Source organism: Hylobates moloch, unplaced genomic scaffold (assembly GCF_009828535.3).
Source record: "Hylobates moloch isolate HMO894 unplaced genomic scaffold, HMol_V3 SCAFFOLD_15, whole genome shotgun sequence".
In the NCBI taxonomy this organism is placed as follows: domain Eukaryota; kingdom Metazoa; phylum Chordata; class Mammalia; order Primates; family Hylobatidae; genus Hylobates; species Hylobates moloch.
Window position 1 is genome coordinate 13,053,830 of NW_026652290.1, and position 21,585 is coordinate 13,075,414.

Genomic DNA, 21,585 nt, shown 5'->3' on the forward strand with positions numbered 1-21,585 from the left:
GAGTCTCAGTTTCCCCATCTGTAAAATGGCAATGGTAATATCCATGCCATGAGGTCTTTGGATGAAAGAGAATGTGTCGCCTACTTCAAAAGCAGCACTCAAGAAATGGTAGTGATCACCTTCCTTTAGGTGTACCGAACAACAGCGTACCTCCTTATGGGGTCAGGATGAGATTATCGTTATAGGATCTCTTTCAGAGGGAAAAAGATCAGTGTGTATGTTCCTCTTCTGTCTCTCAGGTGTCAGTGTCAAGCCTTTAATGTTCCACTCTGGAGCCTGGCCTGGGATGCTTTACCCAGACTCTCTGGGAGAAAGTCAGTCGCCCTTGCCTGATCCCATGAACCTTACCAGCACTGATGGTGGGAAAGTGCCTCATATCTTGCAGAAGTTTGCTGACAACAGGACTGGACCGGGAGTAGAGCCCATGGCGGTTAATACCCAGGTGGAACTGGACCCAGCTGGCCTCGAGTCGGAGCTGCAGTGGGGGGTCCAGGGAGGTGAGGTTCATCTGCTCTCTGTACATCTTGTGTCGCCTGAAAGAGCCAGATAGTTGTTCAGTAGAGGAACAAGAATGCAAAGACCCACCAAGATACCTTGTCTGCAGTTTTTATTCATCCTTTCATTTATTCCACAAGTGTATTAAGCATCTAATGAGGGCTAGGCTTTAAGCTGTGTTTAGGATATCATGGGGAGCAAAACCTGTGGGGTCCTTTCTTACCCCCAGAGGGCTTACACTCTGGTGAGTAAAACACACACATAGTTATACAATATCATACACAAATACTTAATTACAAACTGGGACAAATCCTGGGAAGGAAAAAAGGCAGATTGCTAAGAATAAAACTAGGGCCTCATATAATCTGGGATCTCAGGGTGAGACTGTGGGCCTCTTTGTGCACTTTCCCATTAAAACTCTCTATCTTACATTTCCCAGTATTTTATTCCAAGGAAACAGAAGACAGAGGTGAGAAGGCAATTGGTGAGAATAAAAAGAAGAGAGGGTGCAGATCTTTAAGTGGGGCTGGAAGCTGAGTTAGATTATAAAAGAAAAGAAGAATTAATGAGCCATTTACTGTTTGTTCTGCTTGGGTGGCCTTTTCTCCCAGGAAAAAAAGAGAAAAATAAAAAAGATGGTGCTACTGTTTAGAGACGTAGACTGTAATTTAGGAGACAAGTTGTATGTTTATGAAATAACCAGAGCAAAATACAAGGCTGTTATAAATCAACTGCTAAACATGTGGCTCAGATGGAAACGCCTTAACATTTTGGAGAAGGGAAAAGATGAATCTATGATGAAGTAGCCTGAGGACAACCACACTGAGGAAGGCAGACTTCAGCTGGATCCTAAAGAATGGGGGGGTGTTTGGCTTGAAGGGGACAGGGAGGGTACTCCTGCATTAAGGACAATATGAGCACTATGAGAGGTAGGAAAGAAACGGGTGTATCTGGGGATGAGAGAGGCAGGTTGAATAAATGCACTGTTGAATGAGAAGACGGAGGCCTCCGGGTTGGAAGGGAAGGCAAATTAGTATGATGTCATTTGGCTGGGAAAAGCCGATTGGGAGAGGTTAGGTGGGATGATAGGGGCAGGGTTTTGCAGTTCCTATATATCCTTATTTCTCAAACTGTGATAGCATACCTCTTGGGTCTGGGGCGGGGTGAAAAACAAAACAAACATGGCAGATCTGGGAGTGTCTAATTTTTTCATTGGTGGAGAGTTTTAAAAATTACCACTTTGGGAGGCTGAGGCAGATCACCTGAGGTCAGGAGTTTGAGACCAGCCTGGACAACAATGATAAAGCCCCGTCTCTACTAAAAATACAAAAATTAGCCAGGCATGATGGTGCACACCTGTAATCCCAGCTACTTGAGAGGCTGAGGCAGGAGAATCACTTGAACCCAGGAGGTGGAGGTTGCAGCGAGCCGAGATCGTGCCGCTGCATTCCAGCCTGGGTGACAGAGCGAGACTCTGACTTTAAAAAAAAAAAAATTACTTTTCTATCAAAATAAAAATAGATGTATTATGGGGAAGGAAATAAAATACACCACAGGGATTTGAATCCATTTGTGATCTTAGCGATTGCAATGGACTGAATGTTTATGTTTCCTTCAAATTCATATGTTGAAATTTTAACGTCCAAGGTGATGGTATTGGAGGTGGGGACTTTGGGGAGTGATTAGGTTATGAGGGGCTAGCCCTCAGGAATGGGATTAATGCCCTCATAAAAGAGACCCCAGAGAAACCCCTCACCCCTTCTGCCATGTCAGGTTATAGCAAGAAGACAGCATCTGTGAACCGGGAAAAGAGGCCTCACCAGAAATGGAATCTGCCAGCACCCTGGTATTGGACTTCTTAGCCTCCAGAACTGTGAGAAATACATTTCTGTTGTTTACAAGTCACCCAGTTTATAGTATCGGTTATGGCACCCCAAACAGACTAACGCAGTTTTGCTTCACCATTTCTCTCCTATTTCTGACACCCAGAATTAAGTGTAATATCCCCAGATGTGATTGCCCAGTGCAGAGGAGAATACGGTAATCACCACCCCCATTCATGGCATTTTCCTTGTATGAATGTAACCCAAGACTGAAAATCTTTGGGAAATCATGTCACATATCTCTAAGAAAACATGATTGTATGGTAAGCAGGATTCTAAAACTGGCCTCTAAGAGTCCATGCCCTCGTTTCCAGAACCTGTGACTATGAAGAGCTCTCACTCCATGATTATGCTGCGTTCATGGCCTTGTTGAATTTAGGGAGGTTGTCAAGGTGGGCCTGATTGAATCGCATGAGCCCTTGAAAGTAAAGCTTTTTTTCTGGCTGTTATCAGAAGTCCAAAAGATCCAGAGCATCAGAAGCATTTGACACACTATTGTTGGCTTTGAAGACCCACTATTGTTGGGTCAAGTGGAAGGACCGGAGAGCCGCCATGAGGAGCTGAGAATGCTTCCCGGCTGAAGCCAGCAAGGAAATGGGGGCAAGGAACTGAATTCTACCAACAACGAGAATGAGCTTGGAGGGGGACCCCGAGCTGCTGATGAAAATGCAGCCAACCAACACCTTGATTTTAATCTTGTGAGATCCTAGCAGAAAATGAGCCATACTATCGGATATGGTTTGGATGTTTGTCCCCTCCAAATCTCATGTTGAAATGCAGTGCCCAGTGTTGAAGGCGGGGCCTGGTGGGAGGTAACTGTAACATAGGGGTGGGTCTCTCATGAATGGCTTAGCACCATCTCCTTGGTGATGAGTGAGGTCTTGCTCAGAGTTCATGTGCGATCTGTGTGTTTAAAGGCATATGGCGCCTCCCTGCTCACTCTCTTGTGCTCCTGCTCTTGCCAATGTGATGTGCTTGTTCTCTACCACCTTCTGCCATGAGTAAGTTTTCTGAGGCCCTCACCAGGAGTAGCATGCTTCCTGTACAGCCTGCAGAACCATGAGCCAATTAAATCTTTGTTTTTAAATAAATTACCTAGCTTCAGGTATTTCTTTTTCTTTTCTTTTCTTTTCTTTTCTCTTCTTTTCTTTTCTTTTCTTTTCTTTCTTTTTCTTTCTTCCTTTCTTCCTTTCTTTTTTTTTTTTTTTGATGAAGTTTTGCTCTTGTTGCCTAGGCTGGAGTGCAATGGCACAATCTTGGCTCACTGCAACCTCTACCTCCCAGGTTCAAGCGATTCCCCTGCCTCAGCCTCCTGAGTAGCTGGGATTACAGGTGCATGCCACCATGCCTGGCTAATTTTGTATTTTTAGTAGAGATGGGGTTTTGCCATCTTGGCCAGGGTGGTCTTGAACTCTTGATCTCAGGTGATCCGCCCGCCTTGGCCACGCAAAGTGCTGGGATTACAGGCGTGAGCCACCACGCCTGGCCAGATATTTCTTTATAGCAATGCAAAAACAGCCTGAAACACTATCCCAGACTTCTGACCTATAGGACAAATGGGGTGTTGCTCTAAGTGTCTAAATTTGTGGTAATTTGTACTCAGAAGTAAAAAACAAATACGTATTTTGTTCACAGAGAGGCTCAAAAGCTAAATGCTCTTATTTTAAGCATATGCTTTTATTTATTTTAAAAATAACCTTAAGTAATATATTTTATTAGACCTAGAAAACTATTCATACAAGTGTTTTTGTTTGTTTGTTTGTTTTTAGAGATGGGGGTTTGCTCTGTCATCTAGGTTGGAGTGCAGTGGCACAATCACAACTCACTGCAGCCTCGAACTCCTGGCCTTGAGCAATCCTCCTGCCTCAGCCTCCCAAGCAGTTAGGACTACAGGCATGCACTACACATCCCAGCTAATTAAGAAATTTTTTTTTTTTTTTTTTGCAGAGATAGAGTCTTGCTTTGTTGCCTAGGCTGGTCTTGAACCCCTGTCCTCAAGCAATTCTTCCACCTCAGCCTCCCAAATTCTTGGGATTATACATGTGAGCCACTGCCCCTCACATAAGTTTTAGATTTTTATTTTGTCATTAAAGTGGTTAATCAGCTTTCAGATGAGACATATTTCTGAGTTCCCCAGGGTCTCTTAACAAAACAGATACAGACTGCAGAACTATCATGGCAAGAGGGTCCACAGACTTAATACCTAGAGAAACAGGCAGACATCATAAATGAGTGAAGAATACAGGCAGGAGGGGTGGGGAGTGTGGCAAACTAGAGAGCACACTCTCCATGTGAAGGGGAACAGCCACTGCTAAATTTCAGCTGATTGTAGAGTTGTTCTGACATTGTTTATTCATCCATTCACTCATTCATCAACTATTTGTTGAGATACTAGATACTGGTTTACATTTTGGAGCTAGGGCTGTGTACAAATTTACAATGTTTCTGTTCATATGAAACTTATAATTTCCAGGGAAATCATTTATTCTAGTTTTTCAAGAGAAGCTAGAATCCAGACTTTGATCAGGATTTGGATTCTCCTTCTAAGTGTTGACTCAAGAATGAAGAGCTGAGCTACCATTTGACCCAGCAATCCCATTACTGGCATATACCCAAAGGAAAATAAACCATTCTACCAAAAGACACACGCACCTGTATTTTCATCACAGCACTATTCACAACAGCAAAGGCGTGGAATCAACCTAGGTGCTCATCCACGATGGATTGGATAAAGAAAATGTGGGACATATACACCATTTTATGCAGTCATAAAAAAAAGAATGAAATCATGTCCTTTGCAGCAACACGGATGCAGCTGGAAACCATTATCCTAAGTGAACTAACGCCGAAACAGAAAACCGAATGTTGCATGTTCTCACTTACAAGTGGGAGCTAACCACTGGGTACACATGGACACAAACGGGAGCATCAGACACTGGGGATTATTAGAGGGGGAAGGGAAAGGGGGGTGGATTGAAGAAAACTGCCTATCGGATGCTAAGCTCGCTACCTTGGTGACAGATTCATTCCTACAACTTGGCATCTCATGGCGTACCTTTGCAGCAGGCCTGCACATGAACCCCTGATTCTAAAATAGAAGTCCAAAAAAAAAAGTGTTGACTCAAATTAAAAAATATCCTGTGTGGGCCAAACAACAACAACAACAACAACAACAATTCACAGCCAGTTTGTGTTCTCTGCCCTGTCCTGTTAATGCAAATGAAGAAGTGAGCTGGTCAATGTGAGGCAATATTAAATCCTCCTGCACACATATTACTCTGGGGACGTATATGAATAGAGGAGACAAGGCAAAACAAAGGAACACGTTATTATTATTATTATTATTATTATTATGTTTTGAGACAAGGTCTTGCTCTGTTGCCCAGGCTGGAGTACAGTGGCACCATCACAGCTCACTGTAGCCTTAACCTCTTAGGCTCAAGCAATCCTCCCACCTCAGTCTCCCAAGTAGCTGGGACTACAGGCATGTGCCATTATGCCTGGCTAATTTTTTTATTTTTTGTAGAGACAGGTCTTCACATATTGCCCAGGCTGATCTCGAACTCCTAGGCTCAAGTGATGCTCCTGTTTTGGCCTCCCAAAGTGCTGGGATTATAGGCATGAGCCGCTGCACCCAGCTAGAATACCCTATTATTTTCAGACTTTGTTCTCCAAGAGCAGTAGAAAGATGGCTGGGACTTCTGTCCCAAGACAGCAAGCCCTCAGCCAGCCTTCCAGCTTGGGGTGGGGGAAGGGGACTGAAGCTTATTCCTAAAGGTCAGCAACAGGCTCAGGAGTCCAGCGACCACCAGCCCGTCCCGCCCCTTCCAAGACAAAGGAGCAATTTGCACTGTTGGTATAATTATCCAATGTGACAAATGTTAAAGCCGCTTCAGACCTAGCATTTGATGAAAACCAAGGGCAAGGGCAAATTGTTGACCAGGTCTGTATGTCTCCAGTCGGCTTTCCCTTACTTTACTAACATTTATTTTTATTTTAAAAACATAATCTAACCGGGCTCTGGTTCCCAAGGCTACTTAAAGTTAAAGCTATGTGTCTGCGAAACTCCCCTGGGAGTCTTCTGAAAAGGGCAGAAAGTCCTCCGCTACGTTAGTCACCCTGAACTACAGCAGCACAGAAGATGAGTTAGGAGAAAGGAATAATTATTCTGGCTGAGCTGGGTTTTGGGAGAGGGGTGGGAGGGAGGTGGAGTTTTCTTAAGTGGAGCTGATAGCTCATGGATTCCAGCCATAACAAATCAGGGACTGAGCATCCAAATCAAAAACGAATGTGGCAAATGGAGTGTACCTTCTGGACTCGGACAAACTCTCCTGAAAACATTCACATTTACTGTTAGGTGGGGACGCATGGCTTTCTGGTTAGCTATTCTGCCTTTGCCAGAGCTACGGTCACAAGCCTCCTGGGATAGGGGTGTGGACAGGGAAGAAAGGATATTTGCTGTGTCCTCCCACTGTTTTTTTGTTTTGTTTTTTAATGGTTAAGATGGAATTGTCAAGAGTAATTGATTCTTTGTTTTTTTGTTTGTTTGTTTGTTTGTTTGTTTTTGTTTTTTTTTTGAGATGGAGTCTTGCTCTGTCGCCCAGGCTGGAGCGCAGTGGCACGATCTCGGCTCACTGCAAGCTCCCCCTCCCGGATTCACGCCATTCTTCTGCCTCAGCCTCCCGAGTAGCTGGGACTACCGGCACCCGCCACCACACCTGGCTAATTTGTATTTTTAGTAGAGACGGGGTTTCACCGTGTTAGCCAGGAAGGTCTTGATCTCCTGACCTGGTGATCCACCTGCCTGGGCCTCCTAAAGTTCTGGGATCACAGGCGTGAGGCACCGTGCTCGGCCGAGTAATTGATTTCTTATCAGAAACTGCTTGAGTGCTCTTTGTTCCTAAGTGGGCAACCAGTAGGGGCGTACTGGAGTCGGTTTGGACAGGCTTGAAATCGGGCATGGTGGGTGTATTTACACCATGGAAATGGGCAAATGCTACAAATCAGGACTTTTTTCCCCACTCAGGAGAGCTGGTTTTCCAGCACAGCACTGGCCAGTGCTCTAACTATGGCTGTGTGCTTACAGGTATAAAAGTGGTGAAGTGAGAGAGAATTCACCTGCTTTTTTTTTTTTCTCATTATGCTTAAAACAAAAAGTAGAATTCTAAAATGGCAGCTCAATATGACAACAGTAAATATCACTATATTTTAAATGGCTCTATAAAAATCCATTCATATAAAAATATATTTCTATATAGCTAGTTGTAATATCAGCCAAGATAAACTTGGTTTTTAAGCTAGTATAACTGCAGAACTAGTTCATCCTGGTTCAATTTTGTCAGTAATAAAATGTAACAAGATGATGAGTTGTTTTTCAGTCACAAGGGACCCCTGGGTTGCAAGACAGTAACCTAGAGTGTGCCCATAGGGACCAAGGATGCCTGATTCCTGACCCCAGAGCCTGCTGGAATGAAAAAGTCAACCACATGTGGAACCTAAGTATTGAAATCGGGTGTGGGGAGCAAATTAATAAATGAGGGGCATGGCACCCTGTTTTGTTGCAGTATGACCTTAAAAGCCACGGATCCAGCACCACCTCTTTGCATGACCCAATCCCAACACTTTGGGAGGCTGAGGGGGGCGGATCACGAGGTCAACAGATCGAGACCATCCTGGCCAACATGATGAAACCGTGTCTCTACTAAAAACACAAAAATTAGCTGGGCGTGGTGGCATGCGCCTGTAGTCCCAGCTACTCAGGAGGCTGAGGCAGGAGAATCGCTTGAACCCAGGAGGTGGAAGTTGCAGTGAGCCGAGATAGCGCCAGTGCACCCCAGCCTGGCGACAGAGCCAGACTCCGTCTCCAAAACAAAAAACAAAACAAAACAAAACAAAACAAAGCAAAACAAAAGACCAGATCATGCCTTGTTGTGTTTTCCCATCTCCTTCATAGTTACTCCCATCCAAGTACTAACCAGTCCCGACCCTGATTAGCTTCTGAGATCAGGCACACTCAGGGTGATATGGCCATAGAATGTTTCATAGTTACTCTCTGCCTATGAAACTTGCCCTGAGACCCCAGCTCAGGTAGACAGATTTGAGCATTGCCTCCTGTCTCCTTGCTGGGTGACTCTGCAATAAAACTTTTATTTTCCCTCAAAAGCCATGCCATAGTATTGCCTTCTATTTGTGTTGGACAGTGAGGCCGTTGTCTGGTAACACTGGCCTTACTTTTAAGGAAAGAGAAGAAGTATATATCACAAAAATAAAGCACGAAGTCTTCATAGCTGTTGCTTTCATCAATAAAAATAAAGCCTTAGTTATGAATCACATGATCTTCAGGGGAGAAGTAGAAATCACTTTGCTCCTGACTCTGCAATACTGGAATTTTCCTTGGAAATAGTTTCCTAAAAAGAATAGTATTTCTTTTAGAAAAAAAAGAGCATTTTAGAACGTTTGATTTTACTTATTTTTTAAGTAGCAAAAAAATGCATTTACATGGCTCAAAATGTTAAATGTCAAGACTCTTCCTTCCATCCTGTCCCTGAATTAACCTGCTTCCCCTCTCCAGAGGCAACTTATGTTGCTGACGTTTTTTCCCATTGTTTTTTTCCACCTTTATTTTTATAGGTATGATAATATAAAATCCGTGCTGTCCTGAAACTTGCTTTATTTTCCTGTCAATAGGTTCTGGTGATTTTTCCAATTCAGTACACAGAAAGCTCCTCATTCTTTGTTAAGTTCACATCATATTCCAGTGTGTGAAAATCACATCATTAACCTGCTATGGTCTGAATGTTTGTGTTACCCCAAAATTCATATGTTGAAACCTAATCCCCAGTATGATAGTATTAGGAAGTGGGGCCTTTGGGAGGTGATTGGGTCATGACAGTAGAGCCCTCATGGGTGGGATTAGTGCCCTTCTAAAAGAGATCCCATATTTTTAGTAGAGACGGGTTTCACCATGTTGGCCAGATGGTCTCAATCTCTTGACCTCGTGATCCACCCACCTTGGCCTCCCAAAGTGCTGGGGTTATGGTGGCACGCACCTGCAGTCCCAGCTACTTGGAAGGCTGAGGCAGGAGAATCACTTGAACCTGGGAGGTGGAGGTTGCAGTGAGCCGAGATCCTGCCACTGCACTCTGGCCTGGCGACAGAGCGAAACTCCATCTCAAAAAAAAAAAAAAAAAAAAAAAGAGATCTCAGAATGCTAGCTCATCTCTCCCACCATGTGAAGAGAGAAGGCTTCATCTATGAACTGGAAAGCAGGTCCTCACACTAGACACTGAATCTGCTGGTGGCTTAATCTTGGACTTCCCAGCCTCTAGAACTGCAAGAAACAAATTTCTGTTGTTTATAAGCCAATCAGTTTATGTTACTTTGTTATAGCAGTCTGAATAGATGAAGACATCATCTACTAGCAAACTTCTGGGTTGTTTGTAATGTTTTGTTATGCTGAGCAATGCTGGGACATTCGACCTATAAATATGATGTTCCCCATGTGTGAGAGTGTATTGGTATGATAAATTCCTAGAAGTGTTGTTGATGGGTCAGAGGGTAGGTGCATTTATAATTGTTACTGATATTACCAAAATACCCTCTGCCAAGGCAAGATCCTGCTAATCCCTCTCCCCCAGCATTGTATGAGACTGTATTCAAGAAGCTTTGCTAACAGTGTAGTTACACTTCTTGATCCTTGTCAGTCTAATAGGTGAGAAATGGTATCACAGTGCATTTTGAATTTGCATCTCTATCTTGTTATGAGAGAAGCAGAACATCTTTTCATCTGTTCAAGAGTCATTTGCATTACATTTGCCTATGTTTGTACTGACTTGTTAGTCTTTTTCCTATTGAGTTTATACACTCAGAAAATTACATTTTTTTCTGATATAATTTGCATTTTTCTCCCAGTTCATTGTCAATCTTTTGACTTCACTTATGGTGATTTTTTAAAATGCAAAAATGTTGATTTTTTTATAAGGTTGAAATGACCAACCCATTTATTCATGGCTCCAACTTCTGTGCAATTCTTAGGCCAGTCTCACTTTGAAATTACAAGAATAAGAAACCAAACCAAAGCATGGTTTTCTCTAGTATTTTGTGGTTTCGTTTTTTTCCATTTAAATAGCTGAGAGGTCTAGAATTTATTTAGATAAAACGTGTTAGGTATGGGTTCACCTTTTTTCCGCCCTCCAAGATGACTAGCTAGTTCTCTAACAATCATTTATTAAACAAATTGATTTTTTAATTTCACTGATTTGAAATGTCATCTTTATCAGACAAAACATTTCCATTTGTAGTTGGGTCTGTTTCTGGAAGCTCCATTCTGTTTCATTCTCTGTCTGGCCATATTCCAAGGCAATGCTGTTGAACTTTTTTAACTTGATAAAACACTTTAACAGCTGGTGGGACTAGTCTTTTTGATTGCTCTTATTTTTTTTTTTAGGAGTTTTCCTATATAGTCCAACTTGTATACTTATCCATATGAATTTTACAATTATAAATACCCTTTCAAAATGGAAACCTTAAAAAGTTTTAAACAGGCTTATCAAGTAGCGTTATTATAATGCCTTCTTGAATTATTGATGAGAGTGTAGTTGGCACATCGTTCTAGAGGGTAATTTCCCAGTACATTTCTTTTTTTCTTTTTCTTTCTTTCTTTTTTTTTTTTTTTTTTTTGAGATGCGGTCTCCCTCTGTCTCCCAGGCTGGAGTTCAGTGGCATGATCTCGGCTCAGTGCAACCTCCGCCCCCCGGATTCAAGCAATTCTCCTGCCTCAGCCTCTCGAGTAGCTGGGATTACAGGCGTGTGCCACCATGCCTGGCTAATTTTTGTTTTTTTAGTAGAGATGGGGTTTCACCATGTTGGCCAGGATGGTCTTGAACTCCTGACCTCAGGTGATCCACCCGCCTCAGCCTCTCAAAGTGCTGGGATTACAGGCGTGAGCCACCGCGCCCGGCCCCCAGTACATTTCAAAACGTGTAATGAGTGTACCCTTTGACTTAGCAATTTCACTTCTGCAACTTATCCTGTAGAATGATTTGCACAACTGTGCAGGGAAATATGTTCAAAGGTGTTCACTATTGTTTGTAACTGTAAAAACTGGAGAAAAGAGAAATATCTAGGACAGGGGTATTTAAGAGATATCTCTACACGTAGTGACGTAGAAGGATGTCTAATTTCAGAACAGTGTAGAGTGGGTCTTTTTCTTTTTGCTAAAAATATCATATACAGGTGCTTATATAGACATAGACAGTTTCATTTACTGTGCATGAAAAGAACACATACCAAACTCAATGATGGTGGGCCCTGGGGGTATGCATGAGTTGCATCATTTTTACTTTATATATTTCTGTAATTGTGCAATTAAAAAAATTACACTGAAAGTTGTTTTTGCATACCTCTTTCTCACTCCTCCATGTGTCTCCCCACCTAGCATCCTTTTCCATCCCCCACCCTTTTTTTTTTTTTTTTTTTTTTTTAAGCATCGTGTCTTCTCATTGAATTGCATTTCCCAGACCTGGCAAAAAAAAAAATTTCCTCTTGTACTTGCGTGATCTGTGACCCACAATTTCAGATCACAATGCCCCATTTCCTTGAGTCCCGTGGTTAATTCAGGCATGTGCAAATGACCCAAGCTGTATCAATCCTAGGATTCTTAAAGATTTTTCAAAGGCTAGCAGAGAAGAGCTGTTCTCTTTTTCTGGGATTCTCAGCTACGAGAAGACTGTACATGAAGAGCTGCCAGATACCAGAAAGCCTGCCTGGTATTGCCACCACTGAGGAAAACTGAACAGTGAAGTAAGCAACAGAGGGCAAGAGGTTGCCCAAAGGCATCGTTTGAGCGCCTGGATGCAGCCATCATACTTGGACTTAGTTATCTGAATGGAATGGATCCCTTTCCTCCAGCTGGTTAGGATCATATTTTTAATCTGCCCTTTAAAAGATGCAAACAGTCGGGCGTGGTGACTCACACCTGGAATCCCAGCACTTTGGGAGGCTGAGGTGGGCACATCACCTGAGATCAGGAGTTCAAGACCAGCCTGGCCAACATGGTGAAATCCTGTCTCTACTAAAAATACAAAAATTAGCCGGGTGTGGTGGCAGGCGCCTGTAATCCCAGCTACTTGGGAGGCTGAGGCAGGAGAATTGCTTGAACTCGGGAGGCAGAGGTTGTAGTGAGCTGGGATCGTGACACTGCACTCCAGCCGAGGCAACAAGAGTGAGACTCCGTCTCAAAAAAAAAAAAAAAAAAAAATGAAAGATGCAAACCCCTTCCTGATGTGCCATGCACTTGCACTGGCTCTGGGAGATGGTTTCAGCTTCCACTTTTCACAGCCCACACCCTGGAAGGACAGAACCTCATCTGCCCCATGATGTCCATACAAGACTCTGACATTTGTTCCCCATGTCCACAGTTATTAGGGACTTTTTTTTTTCTTAAACAAACAAAACGACTTCCCTACGATGATCTTATAGGTGGGTCAACATGATAGGCATCTTTCTCAGTAAACTTCATTATCACACAGTGCCCTTGTTTCATCTCCAGACTAATTTAGAGTTACTGTTGTTGTTTTAACCTCTCTAAATCTCCCTAAATCTTTTTCTTGAGATGCTTCCAAGATGTCAGTCCATTTCAATATCAGTCTTCATCTACAGAAGTCCTTCAAGGACCATCTCAAATGTCTCCATCTCTAGCAATAACCTTTCTTTGACTCTCCCAAATAAAGGATAAACAGCACAAAGGCCAAACACAGGGCTCTGTTTTGGTGTCACAGGTTGGTGACAATGATGACAATGACATAGTTTGACCCCTGCTGTAATGAGGTGAGAGGGTCACAGAATGCACAGCGAGTCAAACAAGAACTAATCAGTAGTGTAATAACAGAAAGGGATGCAGAGTCTGTGTCACAAGGACCTGGTTCTGCCTCTCACCAGTGGAGCATCAAAAATCAATGCTAGTGTCGTTGCTATGAACACGATGTCTTATGTGATCCTGCAGCCCCCCCCCGAGATACATATTCCTATCCACAATTTGCAAATGAGAAGACTGAAGATAGAGTACAGGCTTAAAAAGTAGTTTAAGCCCTCTGAGCTTCAGGTTACCTGTTGTGGGAAGTGGGGAATGCTGATACTACCTTCTTGTATACCATCAGAATTAAGTGCAGTAATAGTCAACCATAGAGTAGGCATCCAAGAATGGTGGCTATTTTTAATCATGATTTTTACCACTTATAAAGATGAGAGAGCAAGTGGATGATGATTTTTTTCAAAAACACTGTTCTACTGGGTAACCAGAAACAACCAGCTTTGTAAGCCACCGCAAAACCCCTTGGAACATCCCATAAGCAAGGGAATGGCATCTATGTCATACTTGCATTAGACACCACCAAAATTTGCATGCCTTGGCATGTGTGTGAGACTGCAGATCATCCAAGGGACCTTGGAATCCTGCTGTAGCTTTTCTGTGGTCTCTTGGTGTGCAGACTAAGCAACAGGCAGGTTATCAAGGCATTAGAGGGAGAGCCAAGGCAGGTCTGGGCTTGGGCCTTAGGAGGTGGGTGACTGCAGGCATGGGGATGGCAGGAAGCCTGGAAATGGAGCTTCGGTGGCCTAAATGGGAGCCTGGAGTCCCATTTGCTTCCTGGGATATGGGAGCTGAGGGCATGAGGAGGGTGCCAAACTGCACCCTGTTTTCTTCTGGGGCCCTGAGGGCAGAGTCACTGGGGTGCTGCGAGTGCTCCAGGCAGGGAGGGGAGACGGCTGTGACTCAGAGGGTTCAGGGAGGATTTGGAGGGTTCTCAGAAGACTGGACGGCTCCCCATGCTCCTAGTCACTAACCACACGGCTTCAGGTCTGAAAATTTTCCCCAGTGCCTACATTTCCTTGTATTGAGGAAATAGAAGGAATAGGATTGGACCCCCACCTCCAACTTAGTTTTAGAGCATAGGTTTGTGGCTGTTATATTCAACAGTTCTTTGGGGGTTGAGGTCAGGCCCCTTTGGAGTAATTTTAATACCTGACCATGCAAATATAGACACAGCAATCCTCTTCAATGGGTGTTACAGTGGAGAAGTGGGGCAGTATCAGAAGAGGAAGTCGAGATCCCCATTTGTTCCCCTCCAAAACTATACAGCTAGCTGTTCATTCCTAAGGTCTCCCAGCTACAAAGCACAGACATCTTTGGTTCCTGCCTCTTGCCAATCATTTCTAAATCCTGGAGTTTAACCTCCATTACCTCCTTTTTTTTTTTTTTGAGATAGAGTCTTGCTCTGTCCCCCAGGCTGGAGTGCAGTGGCCCGGTCTTGGCTCACTGCAACCTCCACTTCCTGGGTTCAAGCAATTCTCCTGTATTAGCCTCCCAAGTAGCTGGGATTATAGGTGCATGCCACCACGCATAGCTAACTTTTGTATTTTTAGTAGAGATGGGGTTTCACCATGTTGGCCAGGCTGGTTTTGAACTCCTGACCTCAAGTGATCTGCCTGCCTTTGCCTCCCAAAGTGCTGAGATTACAGGCGTGAGCCACCATGCCCGGCCATCCATTACCTCTTAATTTTCCCTTTTTTTTCCTGTTGCCTGTGCCTTAACCCTCTTATCTGGACCCTGGAATAGTCTCTTTACTGATATTCACCACCTCAGTCTTCTTCCCTTCTCTACTCCAGGCCTCCATCACTGCCAAATTCACTGTTCAGGGCACAGCTGCAAGCACTTATTTCCCTCCTATGAAATCCTTCAATAGGTCCTTGTTGTCTGTGAACTCTCATCCAAATTCCTACTTTAGCATTTCCCCAAGTGTTTTATTTCTTTAAATCTTCCTCCCCGCCCGTTGCCCTCCTACCTAAGTTCTATGTTTAGTGTTCCTGTACTTTCCTCCCACCTCATGCTGTTCCATCACCTTGGAATGCCTTCTTCTACATTTTCATCTCCAGAAATTCCTCCCAGCCAAACTCCCATGGAACTTCCTCCTTGAACCTTTTCCAGTCCTACAACCAACCAGAGGTGAGCTTTCTTTCTCACTCCCCCAAATTTTCATAAAACTCCAATTTCTTTTATTGTTCTTGCCATATTTTGCGTAATAGTGATTTAGGCATATTTCTCATTTCTTCTAACTGAGGGCGGGCAGAGGCAACATCTTACTCAACTTTGTGCCCCTTCCAAAACTTAGCACAGCACCTTGTGCACAGAAGGTACTTAACGTTTATTATGGAAAGAAGTTGGAAGCTCTCCACTAGTACTGACATATGCAGCTACCATGGCCTGAGTATATTTTTGGTATTAGTGGGTTACAAAATATTTTAGGGGTTTGATGGTTTATAATCCAAGACAAATATGGTCTTTTTCAGAGTATTTCGCTCCAAGTTGCGTACAAAGAAAACTTTCTAAATAAAGGAACTCCCCAGGAGTTAGGCAATGGTACAGCAGGGTCAAAGAGGGAAAATAGCAAAAGGGTTAGTCAAGATTAGACACTTCTCTACGAGTCTGAACATCACTGGATAGTTCAGAGCTAAGGGTTTGCATAGGTATACGATGTTTCTCTCTATGTTTTTAGTTGCATTGGGACAAACTAACTCCAAAATAATTTAATTCAAAATCATTTTGATTGCCCTGGAGAAAACACATTGCTTGTGATGGGTAGTTTTAAATGCTGACTCTCTAGGAGAAAATAAAAGCTTTCAGTGTCTTCAGATATGAAAATAAATGGTCAACATGAAAGATGTTTTTTGATCTTTCAAAATTTAAGGAACTTCCTTGGATTTACTTCTGCATCTTCGGCCTCTTAGTCTGTGTCTCCTTTTCAGTCTACCTTGGTCCGTCATTAAATACTACAATTCTGAAAGCTTCTGTTCTGGCTCTTTTTCTTTCTCCCTCTAGCCTTGCTTTGGGTGTGATTGCATCCACCCCCCTAGCTTCAATGATCACTTGTGTGCAAAGGGCTCATAAATTTTTTCTTCCAGCTCTCTCAGCTGTAGACTCATAAATTCCGCTGCTCGTATCTGTAAGGGACAAGATAGCAAATATTTTAGCCTTGGTGGACCATATGGTCTCTGTCTCAACCGCCCAAACCTGCTGTTATTGCATGAAAGGAGCCTTAGGCAATCTGTAAACGAACAGGCAAAGCTGTGTTCTAATGCTGCTTTTTTTGTTTGTTTTTACAAAATCAAGTGGTCACGGGCCAGATTTTGTCTGCAGGCCACAGCTTGCCAACCCCTGCCTTAAAAGCGTCTACATTCAACATGTTTAAAACTAAACTCTTGATTGTCTCTCTAAGCCTGGGCCTCAGTTGTGGCTTCTGTTCTGCCCAGTGAAGGCCACCTGTCATAGGTCAGGTTCTCCCTGAAGCTGGCCCTGGGCTTTGGGTTTAGGAGCAGGTGATTTATTATGAAGGCACCTCTGGAGAAACTAGTAAGAAAGTGAGGACAGGGGAGGAAGAAGCCAGACAAAGAAGTCCTAGTCTTGTTCTGATCCTTTGGGGAGCTGTTAGGCTTGGTACACCTGAAAGTTTGTCCTGCATTGAAGCAAAGGAGCTGAGCCTTTGTGCTCTGATATGGTTTGGCTCTGTGTCCCCACCCAAATCTCATCTTGAATTGTAATCCCCACATGTCAACGAAGGGACCAGGTCAAGGTGACTGGATCATGGGGGTGGTTTCCCCCATGCTGTTCTCATGATAGTGAGTGAGTTCTCAAGAGAGCTGGTGGTTTTAGTGTGGCACTTCCTTGTTCTTGCACTCACTCCCTCTTGCCACCTTGTGAAGAAGGTTCCTGCTTCTCCTTCACCTCCCGCCATGATTGTAAGTTTCCTGAGGCTCCCCAGCCATGCGGAACTGTGAGTCAGTTAAACCTCTTTTCTTTTCTTTTTTTTTTTTTTTTTGAGACGGAGTCTCGCTCTGTCACCCAGGCTGGAGTGCAGTGGCGCGATCTCGGCTCACTGCTAGCTCCGCCTCCCGGGTTCACGCCATTCTCCTGCCTCAGCCTCTCCGAGTAGCTGGGACTACAGGCGCCAGCCACCTCGCCCGGCTAATTTTTTTTGTATTTTTAGTAGAGACGGGGTTTCACCGTGGTCTAGATCTCCTAACCTCGTGATCCGCCCGCCTCGGCCTCCCAAAGTGCTGGGATTACAAGCGTGAGCCACCGCGCCCGGCCGGGTATTTCTTTATAGCAGTGCAAAAACGGATGAATACATACTGTCTCACTCTGGTCAGTCATTGGCTATGACTGTTCTTGGGGAAAGAGAGAATTGGGGAGTGTCTGAGTTTACTGAGGCTGCCATAACACATGACCACAAACTTGATCATTTAAAACAAAAGAAATGGCCAGGCGCAGTGGCTCACGCCTGTAATCCCAGCACTTTGGGAGGCTGAGGCAGGCGGATCACAAGGTCAGGAGATCGAGACCATCTTGGCTAACACCGTGAAACCCCGTCTCTACTAAAAATACAAAAATTAGCTAGGCGTGGTGGTGGGTGCCTGTAGTCCCAGCTACTCGGGAGGCTGAGGCAGGAGAATGACCCGAACCTAGGAGGTGGAGCTTGCAGTGAGCGGAGATTGCATCACTGCACTCCAGCCTGGGTGACAGAGTGAGACTCCATCTCTAAAATAAATAAATAAATAAATAAAAATTTTAAAAATAAATAAAATAAAAGAAACTTACTGTGTCATACTTCTGGAGGCCAGAAGTCCACAATCAAGGTATTTTCAAGACTTTATGCTTTCTGAAGACTCTAAGGGAGTTTCACTCTCTAGGGGAGAATCTATTCCTTGTTTCTCTTAGCTTATGGTGGTTCCAGGCAACCCTGGTCTTGTGGCCGCATCATGCTAATCTCTGCCTCTGCGGTTACCTTGTTTCTTCCTCTTCTCTTTATTCTTTCCTCTCCTATAAGGATTCTGTGCAAGCACTGAGATACCCAGATAACCCAAGATTATCTCTTCATCTCAAGATTCTTAACTTAATCATATGTGCAAAGGCCCTTTTTCCATATAAGGTAACATTCAAAGGTTCCAGGGATTTGACATGGATATATTTTGGGTAGGGGTGGGTGCAGAGGTGGGGAGTTTCTAACAGAATAAAATTCCCAGGCACTTCTAGATCTTTCTAAGGGTGAGGTCACTGTCTTAGCCACTAGCCACAAAGCATACAGAAGCTACCTGCAGCTGATCAGAATTCCAGGAGTTATCCTTGAAATTTCTCTCTCCCTTCCCAAAATGTCCCCTGCATCACCAAATTATGTAGATGTTACCTCCTTTAATAGCTCTTGAATCTGTCCACCCCTCGTCTCTACCACCATCACCCTAGCCTGTCATCTGGACTTTTCCAATAGCCTCCTAACTGGAAGTTCCACTGGGACTGTCTTTGACCAGCACTCCTAACTGTAACCAGAATGATTGCTTTTTCAAAATGCAAATCTAATCCTTTAGCCTCCTGCTCAGAAGCACTCAATGTCTCTTTATTGAGGTTAAATAAAAACAAGCTTCCTTAGTTCTGCACTGGCCAATATGCAATCGATAATAGCCACATGTGACTAATTACATTTAAACTAATAAAAATTAAAGTCACACCAGCCACATCCACCACATTTTAATTGCTAAGTAGCCACATGTAACTAGTGGCTACCCTTCTGCACAGCACAGATGATAAAACATTTTCATCATTGTGAAAAGTTCTATTGGACTCACTGGTCTAGGTTCATGTTCTTCTACCCCAGCTACAAAGGCAATGATCTATCCACCATGGGTGCTTGGAACAGCCATATCCTTGGCCTGGGGCACACTTTCCTCATCTTTGCCTCCTCATTTGTCTCATTTGTCTACCAGCTCAGGCCTTCATTCCTTGGAAGTCTGCATTGGCCTCTGGATAGGTCCCATGTCTCTGTTTCTGTGTTTCGTTGCACGGTGTCTCTCTCCTTCATCTATGCTGCACTTACAGTTTCACATTTGCTTGTGTTCATCCACCCCACAAAGGTAGAGTCTATTTCTGTTTCTGCTTAACCCTTGAATCCTTAGCATCCTGAGCACATAACAGATGCTCAATATATATATATATATATATATACACATATACATATACATATATACATATATATACAATTTTTTTTTTTTTTGAGACTGAGTCTTGCTTTGTCGTCCAGGCTGGAGTGTAGTGGTATGATCTCAGCTCACTGCAACCTCCACCTCCCAGGTTTAAGCGATTCTCCTGCCTTAGCCTCCCAAGTAGCTGGGATTACAGGCGCCTGCCACCACACCTGGCTAATTTTTGTATTTTTAGTAGAGACAGGGTTTCACCGTTTGTCAGGCTGGTCTTGAACTCCTGACCTCAAGAGATCTGCCTGCCTCAGCCTCCCAAAGTGCTGGGATTACAGGTGTGAGCCACCACACCTGGCCAACAGATGCTCAATAAATATTTGTTGAATGAATTAATGTGCTTCTTATCTCACACCTAGTGGATGATAGCTTTAGGAGAACTACCTTCTGTATTTTTCTGCAAAGACAGCTAATGGGAACCATAAGCTTACTCAAGCCCAGTATAGGAGAAATTGATTTGCATGCCCTCTGGATATGATATGTTTGCTATAATGTTAAAATTTCTAGAAATCCTACCTCCCATTCTTCCTTCTTTCCAACTTTGTTGTATCTTAAATTTCCTGGGGCTTTCCTGAGTTAGGATGAACTGAAATGATAATGAGAAATAACTTCTGTCCTTTCTGCTGAAATAACTAGTCTCCCTTTGGCATCTGGCCACACATTCTCCTCCAAAAGCAGTGATGCCAAGTCCTCTCAAGTATAGCTATTTAAATTGCATGCCACAGAATTTACATTTTGCTAAATTCACTGGTTACCAAGCTATTATGAGAAATGGCACTCTGTTTTGAGAGCTCATACTGAGGTCTCCTGGGGAGGAGTTTGGTGATAATCCATTAAGTATTTTCTAATTATTTGAACCCCTGCACATTTCCTGGAGCTGTTCATTCCTGAGCAATTCTAGGAGGCATTGTGTCAGATGGAGAGGTATGATGGGGTCCGCCCAGTCCCATCACCTGGGTTAGGATGGTTGACCTGCAGAGGTTCATGAAGCTGTGGTCATCAGTGCCTGGGATCCCAAATAGTGAGAGGAAAATGAAAATGGGGCTGTCAGCACTCAGGAAAAATCTCTTTGTTGGAAACTGAATTTACTGCTCATTGTGCTATACCATCAGAAGAGAAATGGAACAGCAGCGAAAGAGCTGGAGCCATGTGCTTTTTTCCCAATTAAGCTCTAAGTTTCCTGAGGGCAAGGATCTGCCCTGGATTTATTTTGCATCCTCCTCAGTATTTAAAGGACCACTCAGAAGTGCTATGCACACAGTAAATATTCTATAAATAACTGATTATTAGATGCTTGAACACGTTTCCTGCTGTCAAAGTTCCATCATACTCCAAAACCCTAGTATCAAAACTTGAGGAAGAAAATCCCTTGAACACAGGAATTGCACTTGAATTCTATCTGTGGAGTTCATAAGGTTGGTCTCACTCATTTAATACGTTTCCAAGAGCACTCTGTCACACAGACAATTAGAAAAGCATTATAGTGAACTTCTATAGCACTTGGCTTTTAAATTAAATCTTGCATCTGTTTGATCCATATGTCTCTTTCAGTGTTCTTATCCTTGACGTGGGTCCTAGAAAGAACATTTTCTCAAGGTTTTTTTTTTTCCCCATGGCTGTGATGAGTTTGGAAGAATCCTCCTTCATACTATTCTATTTCTCCTGTGACATGGAAGGATTCAGGTTTTGTGAGACCTGAAGCTAACACGATTTGGAGGACCATCTTTAAGAAAAAGAGTACAAAATTATGAATACAAAACCAGGTATGACAGTAACTGTTTATTTAGAATGAAAAAGAATCAATAAATTACTGGTGACTTGAATGCTTTTTTCTGAGAGATCGAACTTATGTAGAAATATATATATGTGTGTGTGTGTGTATATATATATATATATATAGCAGGGACTATAGGTGCATTCCACCACAACTGGCTATTTGTTTTATTTTTATTTCTTTGTAGAGACAGGGTTTTTCCATGTTGTCCAGGCTGGTCTTGAAATCCTGGGCTCAAGCCATTCACCTGCCTTGGCCTCTCAAAGTACTGGGATTACAGGTGTGAGCCACAGTGCCCAGCTGTATGTAGAAATATTTCTTGATTGTAACCTGGCTCGCTTCTCAACTCTACAGCAT

At 43.3% G+C, this 21,585-nt stretch overlaps 1 protein-coding gene across 1 annotated transcript in view; it reads right to left on the minus strand.

Annotated features, from left to right (window-relative positions):
* FAM20A (FAM20A golgi associated secretory pathway pseudokinase) overlaps window positions 1-21,585 on the minus strand; it is a 66,931-nt gene that overhangs the window by 17,585 nt on the left and 27,761 nt on the right. Inside the window, exon 2 of the mRNA XM_032178514.2 lies at window positions 349-533. Within this exon, the coding sequence (XP_032034405.1) occupies window positions 349-533 (185 nt within the window). The remainder of the gene's footprint in view (window positions 1-348; window positions 534-21,585) is intronic.